The sequence below is a fragment of the Plectropomus leopardus genome, chromosome 3 (genome assembly GCF_026936395.1).
Source record: "Plectropomus leopardus strain MGB_pleo_1.0 chromosome 3, ASM2693639v1, whole genome shotgun sequence".
NCBI classification, from domain to species: Eukaryota; Metazoa; Chordata; class Actinopteri; order Perciformes; family Serranidae; genus Plectropomus; species Plectropomus leopardus.
The window spans coordinates 39500239-39523147 of record NC_142178.1 but is presented as its reverse complement, the minus strand read 5'-3'; the positions used below and the strand labels follow the sequence as shown (position 1 = coordinate 39523147).

General features: G+C 39.5%; 1 protein-coding gene and 1 long non-coding RNA gene across 4 annotated transcripts; one reads left to right on the top strand and one right to left on the bottom strand.

Moving 5' to 3' along the window:
- Positions 1-1919: 1919 nt before the first annotated feature.
- Positions 1920-17796, bottom strand: aftpha (aftiphilin a). Of its 3 annotated transcripts, XM_088075051.1 has the most exons (10): positions 17643-17796; positions 14441-16187; positions 11574-11752; positions 11181-11316; positions 10801-10857; positions 9390-9497; positions 8276-8339; positions 7067-7150; positions 4705-4828; positions 1920-3908 (listed from the first exon to the last, which is right to left on the bottom strand). In XM_088075051.1, exons 1-10 carry the CDS (start codon positions 17648-17650, stop codon positions 3767-3769), a joined length of 2649 nt encoding a protein of 882 aa, XP_087931177.1. In that variant the 5' UTR covers positions 17651-17796; the 3' UTR covers positions 1920-3766. The 3 variants fall into 3 exon arrangements, with proteins under 3 accessions (XP_087931177.1, XP_087931178.1, XP_087931179.1); XM_088075052.1 differs by lacking the exon at positions 7067-7150; XM_088075053.1 differs by lacking the exon at positions 7067-7150 and having other exon boundaries at positions 8276-8336.
- On the top strand, positions 5274-11286 carry LOC148190079 (uncharacterized). Its single transcript, XR_015776094.1, has 5 exons — positions 5274-5419; positions 6970-7078; positions 9365-9480; positions 10785-10879; positions 11150-11286. It is a non-coding gene; the product is annotated as an uncharacterized LOC148190079 (long non-coding RNA).
- Positions 17797-22909: the final 5113 nt, after the last annotated feature.

Sequence of the window (22909 nt, the reverse complement as noted above, 5' to 3'; positions counted from 1 at the left end):
TATTTTATTTTATTACTTTTTATTTTATTTCATTTCATTTTATTACTTTTTATTTTATGTCATTTTATTTTATTTTATTACTGTTTATTTTATGTCATTTTATTTTATTTTATTACTGTTTATTTTATGTCATTTTATTTTATTTTATTACTGTTTATTTTCTTACTTTTTATTTTATGTCATTTCATTTTATTTTATTACTTTTTATTTTATGTCATTTCATTTTATTTTATTACTTTTTATTTTATGTCATTTTATTTTATTTTATTACTTTTTTTTTGTTTCAAAACTTAATTGTCTCTTGATTTTTGTTCCGTTAAGGTTTTGGGAGATTTCAGAGGAGCAGCTTGAACCCGTGACGCCCCGAAACGACGCATCAGGTAAATAAACAATTCACCACAAAATCACTATAATCAAATAATAATAAAAATAAACTTATGTACGGAGCCTGAAATGTGCCAACAGTAACTGTACCATGAGTTTATTCAGTTAATTATGGATTTTATTTTCTGAACATATTGAGTTAAAAAAGTATATTATGTTATTATGAACTAATATTGATATTTTTATTTATTATAAATGATCTACAGACATAAACTAATGTTCATTTTTGATATTTGATCTTTGTCCTGTAAAGTTTTGTGAGTTTTGAGAGAAACGGTTTGAACCTGCGACGCCTCGAGACGGAAAAGGTAAACAAACATCACAAATCACGAAATAATATTAAGAAAAAAATTGTGATCCAACAGGATCATTTTTTTTTCAAAACTATAAACTGAAAAGGGTAATAAATTAAAACAAATATATTAAATCTATTTAAATTTATTATGTTCTAAATTTATTGTTATTCATTTTTATTATAAATTATTTATTATATTTTATTATGTTATTTTAAAACATTTTATTTTCTCTTTAATGTTAAATTAGTGATAGAAATAATACAAATGTATTGGGACATAAATATTTAAAGACTGAATAAGGAAATATTAGTGAATGGCATGGATTTAGATGCATTTTTGAGTTTTACAATGTGGAGTTTAAAATAAATTAAAAACTTAACTTTTAGGTTTTAATGCATCATACAAATGAATAATTAAACTGGTCATTTGAATATAATTAAACACTGAAAAGTTCTATAAAATGTTTGGTGGAGCTGCAGTTCTCAAAAGCTTATTCAGGAAAATTATTTAAATTATGTATTAAAATACCAAAAAATAAGTTATGAAATATTAAAATTGTCATGTAGTGATTCTGCTTCATTAATTTGTCTTGTAGCTTTGAAAGTTAAATATTAAATTTTTTAAATATTTTTTTTCCTTAGTTTTACAATGTATCATTGACATGCGAAGGTTTTGAAATTATTGTCAAATTTTAAATGTTTCCACCTTTTTAATGAATCAAAAATTAAGAATTAAATAAAATTAAACATTAGAAAAGTAATTTAAATAATTTATGCAGTGGCACTTTTTAGTTATGTATTGTGAAACAAAAAATAAATTAAAAAATACTGTATATGTTGTTCACGAATTCTGTTCGATTATTAAAATAGAAAAAAAACATTTAATTTGTGGTTCAAATACTACAAATAAGTAACAATCACATTTAAATTAATTTATTTCAAGATAAAGAAAAATAATATTTTTAGTTCTACAATTCAATTAAAATGCAAATTTTAATTATTAGATAATTTAATATAAAATTCAAATTAAAAATTACACTTCATAATAAGAGATAAGATAATATAATTAAACATCCTAAGTTAATAACTTTTTCAGTTTAATAAGACAAAAACTGGTTTCAGGCGATTCATCCAGAATTTCTCTCGTTTTTTTAAACTGCAGCGGACAGTTTAGAGAAATTTAATTTATCGTGAACACAGAAAAAAAAACGTGTCTGTCCACAAGAAACAGAAACAAGCAGAGAAGATAACTATTTTAATTTCTTGTGTACACTAAAAGTAAAATTTACACACTTAGAGTCTGAAAAGAACCTGGGCATGCACGATAACCTTTTGACAGGCTCTTCAAGTGATTCAGTTTTTTTCCATAGGAATTTTCCCGAACATTTACAGTCCATAGTTTAACTGTACACAGTCTAAAGCCACAGTGAACTATGATTACATCCATTTCATCTTTACAATGTGCAAAATCCTCCTGGGAGACGGGGCCGACAGTAGTATGAGCCGAAAACAAAAAACAACGAAAAAAACCAAACATGAGCCGCAACAAGAAAAAAGCACTTCATATGAGGAACAAAACCCGACACGTGGAAGAAATTGGTCCCTTAATTCCCTTCTGATGCGAGTCGACCTTCACTGCCGAGAACGTTTCAGTGGTTTTAACAAAAAACACAAAAAAGTCCCATTTTCACCCCAAAAACACAACGAGAGACAGAGACAGAGACAGAGACAGAGACAGAGACAGAGAGGACACACACAAGGAAGGAAACGTGTTTTTGATCCACCGGCCACAACAGCTGGAATAAAAATAAAAAACAGAAAATGACGACAGACGACACAAAAGATTCCCAAATTAAAGAAGAAAATAACAGTGACGGCAGGCGCGTTTATTTATGTTAAAAAGTTTGGTTTTTTTTAACCTGGACCTGATTTTTTTCATGTTTTTGTGACTCGTGGGAATTATTATTATTATTATTTTTGACGTTGATTCGGTGTTTCGATTTCTTGCTCTACGCGTGATTGTTAGTTCAGTTCAAAACTTCAAGCTTTTCCATGATTTTCCAAGGACCCGTACTAAAAACTTCCATGACTGTTCACAGTGCACGTTAACAACACTAACAAATCTCAAAAAATACGGTAAAATTTGAAAGGAAATATTAGGATTTATGACTCTACGTGTTAAATCACTCACTGTCAAAAACATATTTAAGTCTTAATCAAACATATTTAATTCTATTTTTCAGACTAAATTGTGCAAAAATACCTCGAGTGGTTCTATAGCAACACGTTTCGCCTCGCTCGGCGCACCCGTTTCAGAAATCGTTGTTCCCATTCGTCACGAAGACACAAAAAAGAGTCTTGGTTAAAAAAAAGCAGAAATGAGCCTTTAAATGAGACAGAAACGACAGCGAGCGTTAAAGAAAAATCAAAAATTAAAAATCTACAGACCGCAGCTAAAAACTTTCAGCCTTCAACACAACGAGGGGACAAAACATTCAGCTGGATTTTGCAGGCAGTGTGGTTTCAAGTCGATAAATATATATTTATATATATATATAGATCTTATATATGTCTATAAATGTATTAATTTAAACTTACATATATTCCACTTCAGTTTGATTCAAAGAGCTTCAGCCAGTGTTTCCTTCACAGACACGAACACGCTCCCACCACAGAGACGTCAAATCATCCGAAAAATCATTCAGAAGTTAAAAAAGGAAAATAAAGATTTAATCCCTGATTATATACACGATGATTCTTGTAGATATGAACAGCTCGCGCGTCTACGCCGTCCTCTATAGACGATCAGCTCTATAAATTCATTTACTTATCTCCTATTCTGTTAAATGTGCACGCCGTCGCCCCTCCTCCGCGTCCGAGACGCTTCCTGTGATCGTAAATGCTTCGCTTTATTTTTTTAAAATTATACGTTGAAAAACAAAAGCGCAAATTTAAAAAAAAAAAAAGGATGGAAAGAGGGAAACTAAGTCGCAGCGAGAAAAACAAGAAAAAAGAGAAGTTGTTAAAATGGGCGTCAGTGGGCGGGGCCACGGGGAGGGAGGGTGATGTCACGGGACGGGCGGGGCTTCAGTCCGGCGTGGCCTGGCAGCCGAGCAAGGCCAGCGTGGCGGGAAACATCAGCACTTTGGCCTGCATGAAGGAGAGATCGGGCAGACCGGCGATCACTTTGGCCGCCTCGTCGCTCAGATTCTCCTCCTTCCTCGGCTTCCTGTCGGACAACGAGACACACGAACACACACGGTGTTAAAACACACACATCTGAACACACACACACACACACACACACACACACACACACACACACACACACACACACACACACACACACACACACACACACACACACACACACCTCCTGTGATGAAACACTGAGTCACTGAAAACTCTGAGGTCTGATTGGACGGCATCAAAAATAAATTAATAAAATAATTAATTAATAATAATAATAATTTAGGGACTGTTCATTATTTATGAGAGCAGAGGGAGTGGTGCAGAAAGGAGGAGTGATGTCAAATAATGTCTCAGGTACTCAGGAGGGACTAATGTTTTTAATTTTGGCTTTAGGGGAGGGGAATAAAACTTTAAATGGCTTTTTATTTCTGTAACATTTTTTGGTTGTTTTTAAATTTGTTTCTTTTTTGGTCGAAATTTTAAAGAAAACATTTTGGCGATTTTTTAATTAATTAATTTTTTTTAAAGACTACATTTTGGATTTTTTCTAATAGGTGTTTTTTTTGTTTTTTTATTTTTGGCGATGCTCCAAAAAAGATATTTTGGCTGATTTTTTCTTGAAAATCACCATTTATCAAAACCACAAACGGTAAAAACAGAAATAATCTTTGGTTTTTTAAATTCCAGACGGACTTTTGGGCACACCGTGTGTTTTGTGCAGCTTTGTGAAACAGATTTCCTTTTTCATGATCGTTTTAACCGTTTTCTTCTTCTGCACTCTGAGAGAAAACAAAACGTCACGTGACCCCCCCGTGACCCCTGTGACCTCTGACCTGGTGGAGGTGCTGGTCTTCTCCATGGTGGACATCAGGCGGGCGAAGGCGTCGGCGACCCGACTGCTGGAGCTGCCGGGGTCCAGCTTGGCCGTCGTCAGCTCGTACAGCTCCGGATCAACTCCTACAAAATAAAATAAAGTACATAAAAAAACATCCGTAAACATCACGCAATGTGATAAAAATAATCGTTTAGTCAAATTTAAGGATTTTTCTGTTAAAATAAAAACAACAAAGATATGACGGGTTATAGCGTGATTTGAAGTGTAACTCCTGGAGCACCCTCAAGTCCTTTAAATTTAATAAAATAAATAATTATTAATTATAATAAAATTGAAGTAAATAATAATATTAATAAAATAATGAATAAATAATAATACACTTCCCTGCCAATCACTACATGTAGAAATAAAAAAATAAAAATACTCTGGCTGTTATTGTTCTGTTTTATTTTTGTGTTACTCTGTTGTATAATTAAAAACAGAAAAAATAATCCCTGTACAACCGCAGCACCGGGACTTTTATCTCCGCATGTATCACTCCGCTGCGCAGGTGCTGTGAGCCGTGATTAGTCCACCTGAAGCTTCAGCGTCGCAGACTTTGAACCGCGAAAAAGGAACAATTTTCCGTAAATAACCGGAATTATATCATCAATAACCTCCAAAAAAGGACGAAGGGAATTAAAGGAGCTCGATATTTCACCGCAAACCTCCAGGTGAGTTCACATCACATCCGAAAATATCCAAACCTGCGAATTAATGATTTAACTCGTCGGTATCACGTGACTGTTAACAGGCTCTAATTTCACAGTTAGCAGAATAAATGTAAACATGTAAATTAATTCACACGAGACGAACAGCTGACCTGCCTGATGCGTCAGAGTTTGAATATTTGTGTTTTTTTAAGCTAACAGTCCGGTTGTGGAACTATTTGTGTCGGCGGAGTTAAATAAATAACACGCAAATCCTCATACTTTGCCGCTTTTTACTCTTAAATAATAAATGCCGGTTGTGGAAGTGTAGTATAAGAAAGGGTTAACACCCGACGAGGTGTGTATTTGTCCGTTTTTAACGGCGTTAAAGACGCGGAGGCGTGAATCGGCCCACGCGCAGGTAATAGACACCTCCATGTTCTCCCGCCAACGGTAAAAGTAATAATATTCGTTTGTATTTTAGCGCTTTTTGTGACTAAAAAGTTAATTTTAACACGACGTTATTTTCCCGGTAACACCTGAGGGTTTGACTAAGACCTGCAGCGATCATTCCCGCCCCGTAAAGAAGTGAAATGGAAACGGCTCCGGTAAATAGACGGAGCCTTTGATAAACTAAACAGGGGAGATGTTTCACTGCGGCTCAGACACAAAACCAACATTATACACATTTTTAAGATTAAAATCAGTGACTTTTACACAGGTAATGGACGGTATATATAATCCGACGGTTTGTTGTTTTTTTTAATATGAACAAACCTTTTTTTTCTGTGTACTCTGGCACCTTATTTACCCTTCAAATACTTTTTTTTAACTTTTGATATAAACTCTAAATTGTGATGAGAAAAAAATAGTTGTCATACTCATTGTTGTTAGTCATCAGTATTGAGATCTGAATACTTTATAAATACTTATTAAAAATGTGTTGAGAGTTGGAAAAATGGTTAAATGTAAGTATTTTATTATTATTATTATTATTAAACAGTGGTGGTATGCAAAGTATATTTTAATCAAGTACAAGTATGAACAAAATGTCAGATTGTTAGATCTGGGGCTTTTCTCTATGGGCCTAATTATTTCTAGGCTTAAAATAATAATAATAATAAAATTATATATTTAATAATAAAATAAATATATATGTGCACCTTTTTCAGTATTTGTTTAGTCTATGATTATTATTTTTATGAACTATATTTTATTTAATATATTCTATCTGTATGTTTCTGTCCGAGGCTCGAGGCTGAAGCCCAGAAAACACCACTGCTTGTGTGTTTTATTTTGCTGCTTTATAAAAACCCTTTTAAATGTTTTTATTCTTTTGTTTGTTTTCACACACCTTTTGATATATTTCTTATAATTTAATTTATTTCTACTTATTTCTTAACTTTGTAGTAGTTGTTTCTTTTCTCTTTGTGCTGTAAAGCACCGAAACATCGGGGAAAATGTTTGAATATAAAAACCTGCTTGACAATAAATCAAATCTAACTTTTGATGTGATTTAAGCCCGGCTGCTCCACACGCTCAGTATGAGACATCTGTCCTGTGTCCTCCCACAGACGAGTGTTAGGAGCCAGAAGCAGAGACAGGAGGTTAATAAAGAGAAGAAGAGGAGGAGCAGGAGGAGCAGGAGGAGCAGGAGGAGCAGCAGCTGACCTGGGATGGAGGGTGAGCTGGTGGAGCCTGAATCCTCCACAGGACCAAAGAAATCCAGGTTTAACAGAGACGAGCCTCCGCTGGCTGCAGAGCCGGAGGACGGCCGGGGTTAACAGACACAGACAGACAGAGACGGACAGAGAGACAGAGACCAGAGACATGCAGCAGCGTCAGTGATCAGAGAGACGCTGAACGTTGACTGGTTCAGTGACAAAAGTCTTCATGCAGAGCAGAAATGATGTTTGAACTCGGAGCTTTAAAGGAAAAATCCACCGAAACATCAACTGACTGCAGCCGACGAAAACACACGTCTTAGTTTCATTAACCCTCAAAATTAAAATGCAAAGATAAAATACAACTGCATAGTTTCTTTTCTATAAAGATTTTTGCCGATTTTAAAAGAAAATACTTCGACTTTTTTTTCTTTATAAAATGTTGGCAATTTTAAAAGAAAAAATTACCTTTTGTTTTTGGCAATTTCTTTCTTTTTCTTTTTTTTTGGCGATTTTTAAAGAGTTTTGGCAATATTAAAAGTAAAAAAAAAGCCAACCTTTTCTTTAAAATTTGGGTTTGGAAAGCATGTTTTCTTTAAATAGCATTTAATGGCAGTAAAACTTTATTTATAAAGCAGCTTTTTTGAACCTCGGTTACAAAATGCTGCACAAAAAGAAACAATTAAACAAAGCATCGTGTTAGATTTATTTTACTGCCAATTTTAAAGAAAACGTGTTTTCTGTAATAGTTTTTGGCCTCTTTTTATTCTTAAAAAAGTTTGATATTTTCAAAGACAAAGATTGTTTTTATTTATTTGAGGTTGTTGGTGATTTTTAGAGACGGCGTCCCCTCCAGCTGCAGGCTTGACTTGTTTCCTTTAAAAATCACCAAAAATGTCACCGTCTCTCACAGCCGGAAACGGCAAACACTGACTTTTTTTTCACATTTCCGACCGTCCTTTACGTTTTGTGTGGATTTTTTTTTTTTTTAAAATGCATCTAAAAAACGGTTAATAATCAGACGCCTCCACGCTCAGTCAGGACGTGAAAACATCAGCGGCCGCACGTTTGTTTCTCCTCCCGACGTCTGATCGGCTGCGAGTCAGTGGGCGTGGCGGATGACTTTGAGGAAACACTACGGGGTTAACGAGGGTCAGAAAAGTGAGAAACAAAGACGAGAGCGAGCGGGACGCGTTCAGGGCGGCCGGTCACCTACCGTCCAGAGGGTTGGTAAGGCCACTGCTGCTCCAGTCGAACTGGACGGGTGGGAGCGCCTCCTGCTGGAGGAGAGGGAGGAGGTCACACGGTGTCTCTCACACACACACACACACACACACACACACACACACACACGTATATATGTATATAACAGAAATACAGAGCAGCACGACGAGGCTGAAAACTGTCTGCAGATTTCCAGAATATTTTTGTAAATTTTCTAATATTAGTTAATCTTGTAAATCTTGTGTTTTGGGTTTAGATGCAGTTTCAATATAAGTTTTTTGGGGTTATTTGGGTAACAATACACATAAAAAGCAATATTAGCTATATGTTATGTTTTTGGGTCTTTTTGGCTTCAGGGCGGGCGTCCAGCGTAAATGGCTACATTTTGTATTCATTTTACTTTTTTTCTGTTTGTTAATTTTTTACAGGATTTTTACACAATGTGAATACACAATATAGACCTGTTTTTACATAACAGTTTATTCAATTGTATGCTTTGTATGCTTATAGGCTCCCAAAACATGACAGGAGGCCATGAGCGATTTAAGAAATGGGCTAAAAATTAGCACAAAAAACGTAGAAATTAAGCAAAAAAACAAGTAAGAAAAACAAATGAAAACATATTAAAATAACCTGAAATAAGTGCAATAAAATATATTAAAATCAATAATGTATATTTTTCTTGTAGTGTGATTTTTTAATAAAAAAATAAAATCATAAATACAGTTTTCTGGACATTTCTCCCCTTTTTTTAAAAGACAGATTTTGAGTAATCACCTTTTATTAATTTCCTACATTTTTTGGGCACTTCTTGCCAAATTCCTCAATTGTTGGCTCGAGTTTTCAAAGTACCTTTTTTATTAGTTAACTTGTCGGCCAGCTCACCACATGGCACACTTTAAGTTGTATGCATTTTTAATTTTTTTTTTTTTGGCAAATTAATGAATAATGTCTGTTTATACTACGATAAAAAATTCTAAAGTTTCCTCCTTGAATATTTGCACATTGAGAACGTTTATATTTTAAATGACGATTGGCAGAAACTTTCCTGAGAAGTTCCTTTTTTTAATCATTTCTGCAGGTTGTCTCCTTTGAACAATATTTACCGGACCGGAGCTGCTCTCTGGAGCCGCTGGAAGCGCCTGCGCTATCGAAGCGATCATCTCTGCTGCCGAGACGGGCTTCACGGGCTCTTTGGTTGGTTCCAGCATCCCCTGAACACAACACACACACACACACACACACACACACACACACACACACACACACACACATATCACACACCACACATCACATGTCAGGCTGACGACTAAATCAAATATCTACAATATTTACATCAGAACAGAACTGAAACGAGCTCTTATGTTTGCGGTTTGTGTCGACAGTCACGTTTAGGGACCGTTTGCTGCATTTTAGTCTCTTTTCTTCGTCCTGTTGTGATAACTGTGTGTGTGTTGATGCATGTGTGATAAATGTAGTCCAGATTGTGTATCTGAGTGTAATCAGTGAATTTGCAGCTCAGCTCCTACAATAAGTCTAAAATACACTGTGGAAACTAAATAGTTACATTCAGACTGTTCAGGTCCAAAAATGCTCCATTGAAACCCATTCAAACTGACATTTTTGATCCCACAGCCATCAGAGCAGAAAAACAGGACTTGTATTATTTCTGGGTGTCATTCTGGGCTTTTGACTCTGAATTTGTCATTTTGACTATTTTCCACCTGATGAGGTCATTTTGACCATATTTGGCATCTGGAGGAAATACATGCTATTTCCACTAGGTGACCTGTCACAGTCAATGTAGCTGCTGATCACTGACATATCCCAGACTGTCAGCAGCTACACTCACACACTGACAGATCCCAGACTGTCAGCAGCTACACTCACACACTGACATATCCCAGACTGTCAGCAGCTACACTCACACACTGACATATCCCAGACTGTCAGCAGCTACACTCACACACTGACAGATCCCAGACTGTCATCATTTAAAAAAAAAATCTACTTTGCATGTAGTATATTTAAAATAATTATTTTTATTCTTTTGTTTTTGTTTCATATAAAAACATAGTGGTATCATGACAAAAACCTGGCATTTGAAGGGTTAAAAATCTGAAAATTAATGTTTATATTTGATATTTATGATCAGGACTGATGTTGGTTAAAAAAATGAACTCAATAAAAGTAACAAATCACTAATGTATATTTTTCATAACCTGATTTTGGAACATTCAGTGTGCAGAGCGGTGTGAGTGTGTGATATTAAAGCGGCATTATTACCTTATTTTTTTTTATTATTATTATTTTATTTTTATTTTTTTTACACTAACTGTTCTTTTTAAAATCAGGCTATAAAAATCTTACACACTTATATGATTTTCTTTCTTCAGAGTTAATTTTTGAGCCGACATCAGTCCTTCCTGTTCGTGAAGAACATATAAAAATGTGATCACGTGAAGTGCCGAGTGAATGTCTGTTTCCTGTTTTTGGTGAAGCAGGCGGACGACTCACCAGGCTGGCGGCGTACATCGGCACGATGACCGGCTGCTTCTTCTGCCCCGTGAACAGCTGCACACATTTACAGCAGCAGGTTAGAAACTTCACACACTTTCCTGCTCTGAAGCTCATGTTTAAAATAAAAAAATAATAAAAACCTCTAAAAAGTCTCACGGCTGCCAGCAGAGGTTAATAAAGGTCACAGATTACTCAAAGCGTCATTAAATCGCTTCTAAAAATACTCTTTCTGCAGATCAGGAGGTTATCTCTGCAGAATAATCGTTCTCAAGCTGTCCTATTTAATATCAGCGACCCGCGTCCGCACGCTCTGATGTTTTTACGTCTCTCTCCTCGTCTGTCTCAGTAATTACCCAGCGAGCAGTTGGGGGACTTACAATGTTGCGGGTGTCGATGCCGAGGCTGCAGAGAAGTGCTTTGTTGCAGTAGGAGCCCCCCCACTGGTACCTGAGGCCCAACGCCTCGTTGATGTCCTGAAGCTGCGTCCACACGCCGCCGCCGCCGTGCACAGACCTGCAGCGACCAATGAGACGCGGCACAGTCAAAGACAAGGTACGGACGGACACGAGAGACAAACAGAAGACACAACTGTTCAGATAAAACAGGGCTGTCCAAAGCATTTGTGAATGAAGTGAGGAGCTCGCTGCTTCTCAAACGATACGGCTCATAAAAGAACGAAAAACTAAAAAACTCCAACAGATTAGACAAACGCACATGAAAAAAACGATGCCGAAATGTTTTTGCGTCCCACCGAGGAGGCTCACTCTCACCTGTTGCATGGCGGCCTCTCCTCCTCCTCCTCCTCTTCCTCCTCGCCTCCTGGCTGTGGTTTGTCCTCCGGGGGTCCCAGCAGGATCCTCAGGGACGCCACCTCGTCCTCCACTGAGGGGACGGCGGTCTGAGGGAAGCTGCCCTGAAACAGCTTCTCCAGGCGGCTCGCCAGCGTCGCCTGCAGGGAGCACAGCAGCAGAGCTCTCGTCACACACTCGATTTTAGAGGAAGTGATTTAAAAAAACAAAAAAAAAAACAGTTTGAATTTGTTTGGTAACTTTATCAAAGAGCCTTTTTACAAACGAGGAAACTTTTCTCTCACAGCTTCATGAACAAGCTGCTCTCATCCGGCCTTAAAGGGACAGTCTGACATACTCGTGTTTAGTCAGCGTGTTACACGCAGCAGCTGGCGGTCGCTGTGCCAAACAGACGGAGATCGTATCCCAAAGTTCAGCATCACACTGCGGTATCCAGGACTTAATAATAATAATAATAATACATTTTATTATAGAGCGCTTTTCAAAATACCACAAGACGCTTAACAGAGACAAAAACAAAGTCGGTAAAACAGAATAAATAAAAACGTTCAGTAAAAGCAGGACAAGGATGAGTTTATCAAAGCAGATTTTAGTGACTTTAAAAAAGGCCAACCTAAAAACATTAGAAAAAATCAGTATCAGTCTGAGTGGATGCTAGATTTAGTGTTTTCCCCGTTTTATCTCGCCGTCAGACAGCCTTTTACTTTGGCGCCGCACGTTCTCAACCGTTTAACTTCAGTATTCCTACGCAGACGCCCGACTGCGCCGTGTGCTGTATTTTGGCCCTGACACACCAAACCGCCGCCCTCGCTGCCTCAGCGTGTCCACCACCATCAGCCCTCGGTGGCTCATCGGCGGCGAATAATGTAAACAAACAGCTTATTGCTGGTTTGTGTTGTTGTTCACTGGAAATTTTGTTCTTTCAGCACTGAGTTGTTGATGTGCTAACTGGCGGTCTTCTGGTTTCCCGTTTTGAATGACGAATGCAGACGCCCGTGACGTTTCAGCAGGCGCAGAGCGTCTGAGCTGATTCGTCATCAGTGTGGCGCGTCAGCTGAGACACGGGGACGTCAGACGACACTAGTACTTGAATGCCGTTATGGCCGTGTATTTTGGACTCACTCCAGCTTACAAACAGAGCTACGTTGTTGAAAAAGAATGAATCATTCGAGGATCCGACAGCCGGGTGCGGCTCTGTCCTCGCCACACCCGGCTGTCAGAAGTCTGCGTGTATGTAGTTCAGATACCTGAGCAGGTCACTTCCTGAGAGCGACGCCTGCAGGAGTTTCTCTGAGTAAACGTCAGTGCATCACACACCAACACACACACACCAACACACACACCTCGCCCTCAGGACGCCTGTCACCTTCGGATCTGTGTTTCCTGTTGGCGAAGTCGCTGTTTGTTTTAAATGTTGCTGTTGTGTTTTTACTCGTAAAATCTGCGTGCTGCCGTTTGGCCCGGACTCCCCCGGAAACCAGATCCTGAACCTCACCGGGACTGTTAAAATAAAGGTTAAATAAAGGTTACATCAAATAAGTAAATGAAAATGTTGAGTCTGCTCCACGTCACCACATCAGAGGTGACTCTCTCACGATGGGTTAATATTTAATATTTAATGTTTACACAGCGGAGGTTAGAGTGACACCAGATTTAAATGAGATCTTTCTAAAATAACTTCCTCTTCTGGTTTGTGTAACACGGTGTGTTAATGTCACAGACGGACTGTCAGAGTGAACTCTGTGTGTGTGTGTGTGTGTGTGTGTGTGTGTGTGTGTGTGTGTGTGTGTGTTTTACTGTCACTGAGCTTTTGCGGCTGTTAAAAAAGCAGGTTGTATTTTATCTTAACTACTTTCTACTAAAGAAAAACCTCCTACGGGGCGCCCAGTGGCTCATTTTACAGAGCTGGCTCTCATTAAGTCCTTGCCGCAGCGTCCGCGGGTTCGATTCCAACCTCGGCTTTTTTTTGGGGGGGTGATTTTTAGAGGGATCAGTCTGTCCCGGCTCACAGGTTTGGCTTGTTTTCTTTAAAAATCACCAGAAATGACACCATACACCGCAGCCACAAACAAAACCATCAAAACGATCATTTCTGTGAAAACAGAAATGATCGTTTTGATGGTTCAGGGCGCTCAGTCGGACAGCGGACGCAAGTTCGATTCCGACCTCGGCCCTTTGCTGCATGTCATCCCCACGCACGCTGCATCTGGGACATTTTAATACCAGTTAACCCTTTAAAACCTGGAGTAACATCACTTTTAATGTGCTGCTTTCAGACAGCTTTCATAAGTTTTTAAATGTTTGAGTTCAGACTACAGAAGTTCAATTTCTTTCAAAAACATGGGAAAAAAGGGGAAGAGCAACTTGGTAAGAATGTGCAACAAATTGCAAAAAATTAGTAGATTTAGAAAATTATTTTTAAAACGTTGGAGAAAATGTCTGGGGATAAAAGGAAAAAAGCTCGGAAAAACTACAGAGCTAATAATCAATTACATGTTTATAATTATGTTACAGATTCATCACTTTTTACGCACTTTTTCTTCTTCCCATGTTTTTGAAAAAAATGACGGCAGTTTGTTCAGGTCTCAAAGGGTTAAGATCTTTTGAGATGAATGAATGACAGTTCGAGGACCTGCAGGAACCCTGAAACAGACGTCGGCTCTATAAATGACCTCGACGGGCTGATCTGTGTGTTTTCTCGCTCGGGGTCTTTCATGAAGCGCCGTCTCCAATCTGGTTTTGTGCCGTAAACATGAACTAATAAAGTTATGGATTCACGGATGAAGAACTCGTCTCCCAGTCTGACCAGTTTACCCCACACTTCTTACCGACTGTCTGTCTGTGCTGCTGGTTTGCTCGCTGACTGCGGGTTCGCTTTCATGCCACTCCTGCTCCTCCTCCTGCTCCTCCTCCTCCTCTCTGCTCTCAGCGGGAGGAGCGACGCTCGGCTCCGTGCTGAACGCCGCCCAGGACTCCCCCTCCTCCGCCTGCTGCTGCTCCCCGAAAGCGCTCCACCCTGCATCCGCCTCGCCGTCTGCGCCCTCAGCAGCCGAGCTGAAATTCCCAAAACTGTCGCTGACGGGGAAGTCCGCAAACTTTCCTCCCTCCTCGCCCTCGTTTCCACCGCTGTGAAATTTGGGGGAGTTAAAGTCGCCAAAGTCGTCGTCGTCCTTGGCGTCTGTAGCTTCCTGTGCAGCAGCGGGGCTGTCCGACCTGCTCCGCTCCTGCTGGACATCCAGCTGGTCAAAGTCGGTGAAGCCCGGACCGCTGAACGAGCCAGCGTCTCCAAAATCCCCAAAGTCCTCGTCCTCATCGTCCTCTGCCAGCTGGCTGTGGTCGGCGGGCGTGGCGGTCTCCCCTTGAAGGGGCGGAGAGGGCACGGAGCCCGTGGTGCTCATGTCACCAAACTCCTCCAGAGCGTCTGTGGACAGCGGCCGCCCAAACGACGTCTCCGTCTCCGTTTCTGTCTCTGTCTCATTACCAGAGCCCTTCCCGTCCAAATGTCCCGCCTCGCCGTCCGCCACTGCGTCAGGCGAGAGGTCACTTTCACTGCAGCCCGCCGCGTCTTTGGAATCGTCCCTATCGGCTACATCCACCCCGTTCAGAGAGACGGGTCTGTTAGTGCAAACGGCCTCTGCGGCCGAGTCGTCCTGTGCAAAGGCTACGTCCCTTTGAGAGTCGGCCTCCGCGTGAGGGCCCCGGTCCGCCTGAGGGCCCCGGTCCGCGTGAGGGCCCCGGTCCGCCTGAGGGCCCCGGTCCGTGTTCCACGAGCCGCCCGGGGCCTCAGCGGGGACAGATATGGAATCAGAGCTGGGTCCAGTTCTGTTTGTGTCCCTGACAGTGTCCTCTGAAGTCGTTCCCTGCTCTATGTTACAGTGCTCCTGGCGGCGGGCGGCCTCTGCCGGCCGGCTGCCTGCCACAGGATTGTCCGAGTCCTCGTGCGCCGTCTGGCCGAGGTGTCCTTCAGCATGGGAAAAAGCAGCAAAGTCTGCAAAATCGTCCTCGGGGCTGCCGGCGGGGACGCTGCCCGTGTCCTCAGTGGACGTTCCTTTTATGTGAGCGTGGACAGAATTCTGCGAGGAAGGGCTTCCCTGAAGGTCAAAGGTTGCAAACCCGTTTGTTAGCACCTCTGTGCCTCCGCCGTTACAGTTGGCGGGCTCGCCGCCAGCTGTGTCGCTCCCTGATAAATCCAGAGAGCCGGGGAGGACTTTTTTCACCTCAGTTCTCTCCGAGGGACCGCCGCCCAGGTGGCCCGCTGGCACAACGCCATTAGCCTTGGACAGCTCGTCTTTGGGGGCGTGGGTGCCGTTAGAGGAGCTGAATCCCATCACCCCTCTGGTGCCGAGGAGCTCCGGCGGGGAGGTGGCGGTCAGAGCTTGGGTCTGGTTAAAAGTGGTCGGGGTGTCGAATTCCGTGAAGCTGATGCTGTTCGGGACGCCGGAGAAGGTGCCGAAGTCTCCAAACTCGTTGTCCTCTTCCTCTGTGCCGTCCTCCATCGGGGGCGGCGAGGACGAGAACATGCGGATCACATCTGGCTCCATGATTCTCTCAGTCAACGAATCCTCCTGGCTACACCTGAGACAGAGACGAGAGACATCATCAGAGACAAGTTCAGGGTCCCACACACTTTCATGGACAAAACTTTAAAAACTTTTCCATGACTTTTCAAGGACCCCCCCCAAATATTTTTTCTTGCCCGGCGTTTTTCAAACATTCGATTCAGACTCTGTTCAGACAGAAATTCAGCGTCCTACATGATGTGTTCAAGGACCTTCGGAAATTTGAAAATCCAATAATTTCTGTTTTTACAGTTTCTGGCTGTAATAAATGTTTTAAAAAAAACATGTCTTTCAGAACTTCAACAATAAAAAAAAAAATAGTCCCAAATTTTAAGTTTTCCATAAAAATTGCAAAAAACATTTTACAGAAAAAACGCATTGCCAAAGAATTTTTAAGGGAAAAAAAAACACCAAACATCAAGAAAACATGTCACCATTTTCTGTATGAAAGTCATTTTTCATTCAAAAATCGAAAAAAAAATCAATATAAAAATTACAAATATACCACAGTTTTTTAATACATTTTCTATATAAATCACCCAAAAGAAAATGCCGACATTTTTATAGTTTTCTTTAAATATCACATTTTTTTTTAAAAAAAGTATAAAAATTGCAAAAACTTTTTTTTAATGCATTTTTTTTCCTTTTTAATAAATTCACTGTTATGTTACATTTATCCATCCATTGTTGTCCGCTTGTCCGAGGCCAGGCCACGGTGGCAACAGGCTGAGCAAAGCAGCCAAGAGAAAAGTGTTGAAAACTTTATTTCTAATAATCATAATTAAATATTTAAAATTCTGTTGCACAACTATTATTTTTAAGCACTTTTTTTCAGGTCATGTCTTTATTTGTTTTTGTTTTTTTGCTTACCTTTTTGTATACATTTCAGGAAATGTATTGTCATTTATACTATTTTTTTGAGTCATGTCTTCTTATAAGCTGCTTATTGCCTCCTTCCCATTTCTGAAAGAAATCAGGCCAGTGTGCTCAGGTTTCAAAGGGTCAATAATTCAGTGACTTTCCCCAAATTTTCTCCTAATTCCACTGTGAAATTCACAGCTTTCTCTGTGACCGTGAGACTCTGAGTAATGTGTCACAGCAGGAATAAAACTGTGTTTCGGGCCCGCTCTGGCTTCATGCACAGCAGCATAAATCAGAGCGGCTCTCCGCGGCGCTCCAGCACCGATCCGCGTGGCGTGCGGTTCGAGTCGAAGCACAAACCGAATTAGTGAAGCACTAAAAGAGGACAGATTGGCGTCAAACTGACAGTAATAAAGCGTTAATGAGAAACCAGCGCCGTGATGTATGAAGTGAGACAGACGGCGCTCTGAATCAACTAAAACAACTCACATCAGTGAAGCGTCTGACCCGACAAGTTCGACTTATTAACTCTTCGATTCATGGGACGTTTACGCTGAACTAATGAAAAACCTCTGGGCGACGGCGAAAACACCGAGTCTTTAAACATTACCTCGACATACGGAAATCTTGACTTTATTCTGTCTTTATATCGGCGAGTGTCTCCCTCCTCGCTGAGCCGAAACGTCCTCATCCGACCCCGAAACACGGATGTTATCATCACTTCCTCGAGCCGAGCTTGTGAATGTGTCCTTGTAAAGTTTTTCCTTCCTGGATGAGCTCCAGAGGCCTTATCTTTGTGCACACTCTGTTTTTCTGTGTGCACAACAACCCTCAGGAGCAGTTTTTTCTCTTTCTTTGTCTTTATCCGAAAAAAAAAAGTATTTATTTTACAAGCAAGAAAAGAGTCTTTGAGGATCAATGACTATACTGCAAAAAAACATGGCATGGTTTTTTATTCAAGAGAATTCAAAACTTTATCAAGGACTCGACTCATAGGGAGGTGCACAGATAATAAAACAAGAAATTAAAAAATTAAGTATTTTTTAAATTTTACTGCAGTTAAATTCTGTGAATTGAAATGAAATTAATCACCAGAGTCAGTTTAATCTTGTGTTCAGTTCATTTAAGAAGCTTTTTAAAATATAGTTTTTAGAGGAACATCCTTGAAATAAATACTTGATCATCAATTTCTTATTAGAAACGTTGCTGTTTACACATGTTGAAGTGAACTCTTTCCTGTGGATGAATTCCATCATTAAGTCAACACTAAAAAACTAATCAGTCACTAATTAATGGTCAATTAATCATTTACTGCACGCACAATTATCACAGCAGCTTTTCTGTGCCTCAAAATCACTACAAAGTGTATATATTTGGGTTTCATAAATGCAGTACTACTTTTGGGCATTTTTAAAAACATTTTTAGTTGAAATGTTTATTGATTATTTAAAATAATCAAGAAATTACTTTAAAATATTCACTAGTTGCAGCCGTATTATACATATGCCAAAATCCACACCTTTTCAGGAACGTTCCTAAGAATTTATCACGAAATTATAACCCTGTGTGAGCCAGAGATCATTAACTAATCGATTATCAGTTAATCATTTATGTGAAGCACAAACTTTTCTGTCTCATAATCACTGTAAAGTGAAAATCTTTGTGTTTTGGAAAATGCAATGCTACTTATGGCCACTTTCAAATATTTTACTGTTGAAATATTTATTCAATGTTTGAAGTAATCATGAGATTAGTTTAAAAATATTCACTACTGAGTTTATGCCAAATTCCACATTTCTGTCAGGAACATTACGAAGAATTTATTACGAAATTATGACTCTGTCGAGCCAAAACTTTCTAAATTTAAAAAGTATGATTGCACTGCAGGCACATGCTGCAGTTTCGCATTACTCTGACTTGTGACTGGAAAAAGGAAAGTGTGTTTGCTTTCTCGTGTAGCAGCCGCAGCAGTGGGCGGCGTCTGAAACGTGTATTTGCTTTGTTGGCGTTATCTCCCTGAATACCTGTGAGCAGGTACGCTGACGCCCATGCCGCGCTGACTGTCGTTAACTCGTCTTTCTGGCCCTGCGTGTCTGCAGGCAGAGTGACGTTACAGAGGAATAAAACAAAAGTTTTGCCAGTTTCTGCTTTATGAGGAAAATAAGCTGTGATCTGTTTACATTAACCCTTTGAAATCTGAGCAAACCGGCTGGATTTCTGTCAAAAACATAGACAACTAAAGCGAAAGTGACCCTAAAATTAATACTAGAAATTTACCTCAAAATTTTTTGTTTTTTAAAAAAAAATTTTTTTAGAAATTATTATTAGGAAGATTAAAAAAGGGAAATTACCTTAAAAAAAGAGCTAAATATAATTTTTTAACATTATTTTAAATCTGTGATTACAACGATTATACCAAGACACTTGCCCTAACTTTTTAAAAATTTATTTTCTAAATGCACATATTTCTTTCAGTCTCTTGAACATTTCTTACTAAGCCGGTTATTGCCTTTTTCCCATGTTATTGAAAGAAAACTATTTATTCCAAGTTCAAAGGTTTAAATACATGTGAAAGGTGTCTGACAGCAAGAAGTGATGCCGCCATTGTTTATATATTATATTATATATTTTTATATTTATTCTAGGTTGCTCTACATGGACAGCAGTTAACGTTAATACCATAGTATACAAATTGATATTTAATACGTGAATTAATAATAAAGTTTCTTACCATTGACCAAACATTGACTTTTGCCGCCACGTTTCTGCAAAGTTTGATTGTTTGCTGCAGCTAATAGACGCAGATTCTAACATATAACTACTTAAATAAATGAGAGCTACTAAGAACAAAATACCCAAATATATAATTTTTTACTGTCACACAGTTTCCAAGCTTTCCGCCATTTCTGCTGCTCTGAAACGTCACGCAAACGTCACAACTCAACAACTCCGGTAGCACTGAAATTTCCCAATTTCCCACTCGAAATTACGACTTTGGAGGGCCGTTGATGTTTAATATAAGAATGTGTCACAATAAGAGATTGTCACAATAAAAGTATGCATAATATCATGTTCATTCTCCTGAAGAAGAGACCTGATGATCACTAAAATTGGTGGATGTATCAATACCCGTTATTGGCCAAATGAGTCATATATCACCACATCTGATATCAGCAAAAATAAAAATCAAATATCGTGCCAGTGTTGCCAGATTGGAAATGTTAAACTATATCACAAGAGGCTCAAAATGATCTGTTTTGATTAAAATAATCTTACGCTAGTCACAATCACGAGAGCAAATAGATTAAATTTATATCTTCAGTGAACAAGTATTTCGTGAAAGCAGCTGTTTAAACCTTCGACATAAGGTTTATTTGTCAAACTCAATATGTTATCTATATCTACATATATCTATGTGTTTATGTGTATCTATAAGAGGAGCTGTCACCAGATCATCTGTAATAAGCAATATCTCGAGTTAGCCGAGTTTTATATGACGAATTTTACATTTAAAAGCTTTATTTTTCATGTCTCCATCTGCAGGTGGGCCATCACAATAAGAGTATGTATAATATTTGAATTTTACTGAAGAGACCTGATGATCACCAAAGTGAGGTGGATATATCAATATCAGTTATCAGCCAAATGAGTTGTCATATATCACCATATCTGATATCAGCAAAAACAATCTAATACCATCATCCCTCAAATAATATTTCATTTACCTCCAACTTTACCAGCTGCAACATTACAGTCATTATCTGAAATAAAAAATACATAAATGATCTCAAATGAAAATGTTTTCTGCATGATGAGTCCTGTTACCATAAGTATATTTAGATTTTCAGACTTTGGCGTTTGTCTGATATTTTGAACGCAGCACTTTAACTTTTGCTGTTTGCTGAAAGCAGCTGTTTGGAGCTTCAGGATAAAGTTGATTTATTATCTGTTAGACGAGCTGTCGCCTTTATGACAATGTTTTCATCTTTTAACAGCCGTCTGTTTGGTGATGCACTCGCCAAAGATCAGCTGTTTTAAGCATTTTCTCGAGTTAGTCAAGTTTGACACATTTTTCCTCACTTGTCTGACGTTTAGCTGAAGCTAGCAGGCTAACGATGCTAACATCGGCTGGCAGCTAGCTTAGCATGCTAGCAGGCTATCGTTAGCTCCGTGGAAAGCTGTCAGCTGATCGGAGTCGTGTAGACTCAAAAAACGAGTAGACTGGGATTAATCTGACGAGGAGCTACCAGCTAGCTTTGACTGGAAGGCGTCTAATTAAACTACAAGGCCGAGACACTTCGCTGAGACGGGGCGGCACGGGAGCTAACTTAGCTTAGCTCCCGTTAGCATGTGTAGAGAAACCGAAAATAACATCTAATTTATATCCGATCGCGGAAGTTAAGGTTTTATTATTTTGTCGCCACTTTGATCTATTTATGCTGTTAAACGAGATCAGATCCGGTTTATAAAAGGTCGCGAATGATGAGGTAGAAGTAAGTGAGAAGTACCTGTGCTAACTGCGCAGCTAGCGAACATCAACAACAAGCATCTTCCCCCAGCTAGCTTTAGCTTTAGCCTCATCATCCGGCTCGGTGTCTTAGTTACCGAAAAAGAAACACGTGAGCTAACCGTGAAATGTTGTCCGCTGATGTCCATGTCTCAGGTGGGGACAGCGCCCTCCGGTCGGTGTCAGGCGGAGCCGGCGGAGGAGCGCAGGACGGCGCAAAGTGGAGCCGAAACTGAAGGTTGAGTCAGCCGGCTGCTGCTGCTGCTACCCTGCCTCAATGTCACCCAGCATGCACCGCTGTGGCAGCAGGTCCGCTCCCCGCCGCTTCCTCCAAAACTTTCCAGGATTAGCAGGTACATCACTGCAAAACGCTGCAAGATAAACATGTACATCACTTCAAAACTTTCCAGGATTAACAGGTACATCACTGCAAAATGCTCCAAGATAAACATGTACATCACTTCAAAACTTTCCAGGATTAACAGGTACATCACTTCAAAACTCTCCAGGATTAACAAAAACATCACTTAAAAAATTCCCAGCATAAACATGTACATAACCTAAAAACTTCCCAGGTCTAACAGGTACATCACTGCAAAACTTTCCAGGATTAACATGTACATAACCTCAAAACTCCCCAGGTCTAACAGGTACATCACTGCAAAACTCTCCATGTTCATTTCAAAACCTTCCAGGTCTAACAGGCACATCACTTCAAAACTCTCCAGGATAAGCAAATACATCACTTCAAAACTCTTCCTGTTCACAGGTACATGACTTCTCCATTTCTAGTGGAGAAAATGTGATGAGGTGCTCTCTGGGGTTTTCTTAGCAGAGAAAATGCAAGAAAGTGCTGTCTATGGTGGCTTCCTAATGGAGAAAATGTGACGAAGCACTTTCTGTGGTGGCTTTCTGGTGGAGAAAATGATAACGATAACGTGATAAGGTGCTGTCTATGGTGGCCCTCTAGTGGAGAGCCCTTGTATTGGAGAAAACGCAACTAAGTGCCATCTGGGGTGCCTCTTTTGTGAAGAAAGTGCAACGAAACACTTGCTCGGGAGGCTTTCTAGTGGAGAAAATGTAATGAAGCACTTGGGTGTGTGGTCTGCTAGTAGAGAAAATGCAATAAAGTGCCCTCTAGGGTTGCATTCTAATAGAGAAAATGTGATGACGTGGGTTTTTTATTGGTCACCTTTCTAGTGGAGAAAATGCTATAAAGTGCTCTCTCAGGTGACCTGAAGAAAGCATAATAAAGTTCCTTTTATGGTGGTCTGCTAGTGGAGAAAATGCAATAAAGTGCCCTTTAGGGTGGCCTTCTAGAGGTGAAAATGTGATGAAGTGCTCTCTAGGTTTCCCTTCTAGTGGAAGAA

Bases quoted from the DNA above. Each gene is read 5' to 3' on its own strand.
- aftpha (XM_088075051.1), bottom strand. The intron at 11,317-11,573 runs GTGAGAGTGAGC...TGGTCGCTGCAG, and splicing joins GAGAGGCCGCCATGCAACAG to GTCTGTGCACGGCGGCGGCG. The intron at 10,858-11,180 runs GTAAGTCCCCCA...AAATGTGTGCAG, and splicing joins GCATCGACACCCGCAACATT to CTGTTCACGGGGCAGAAGAA.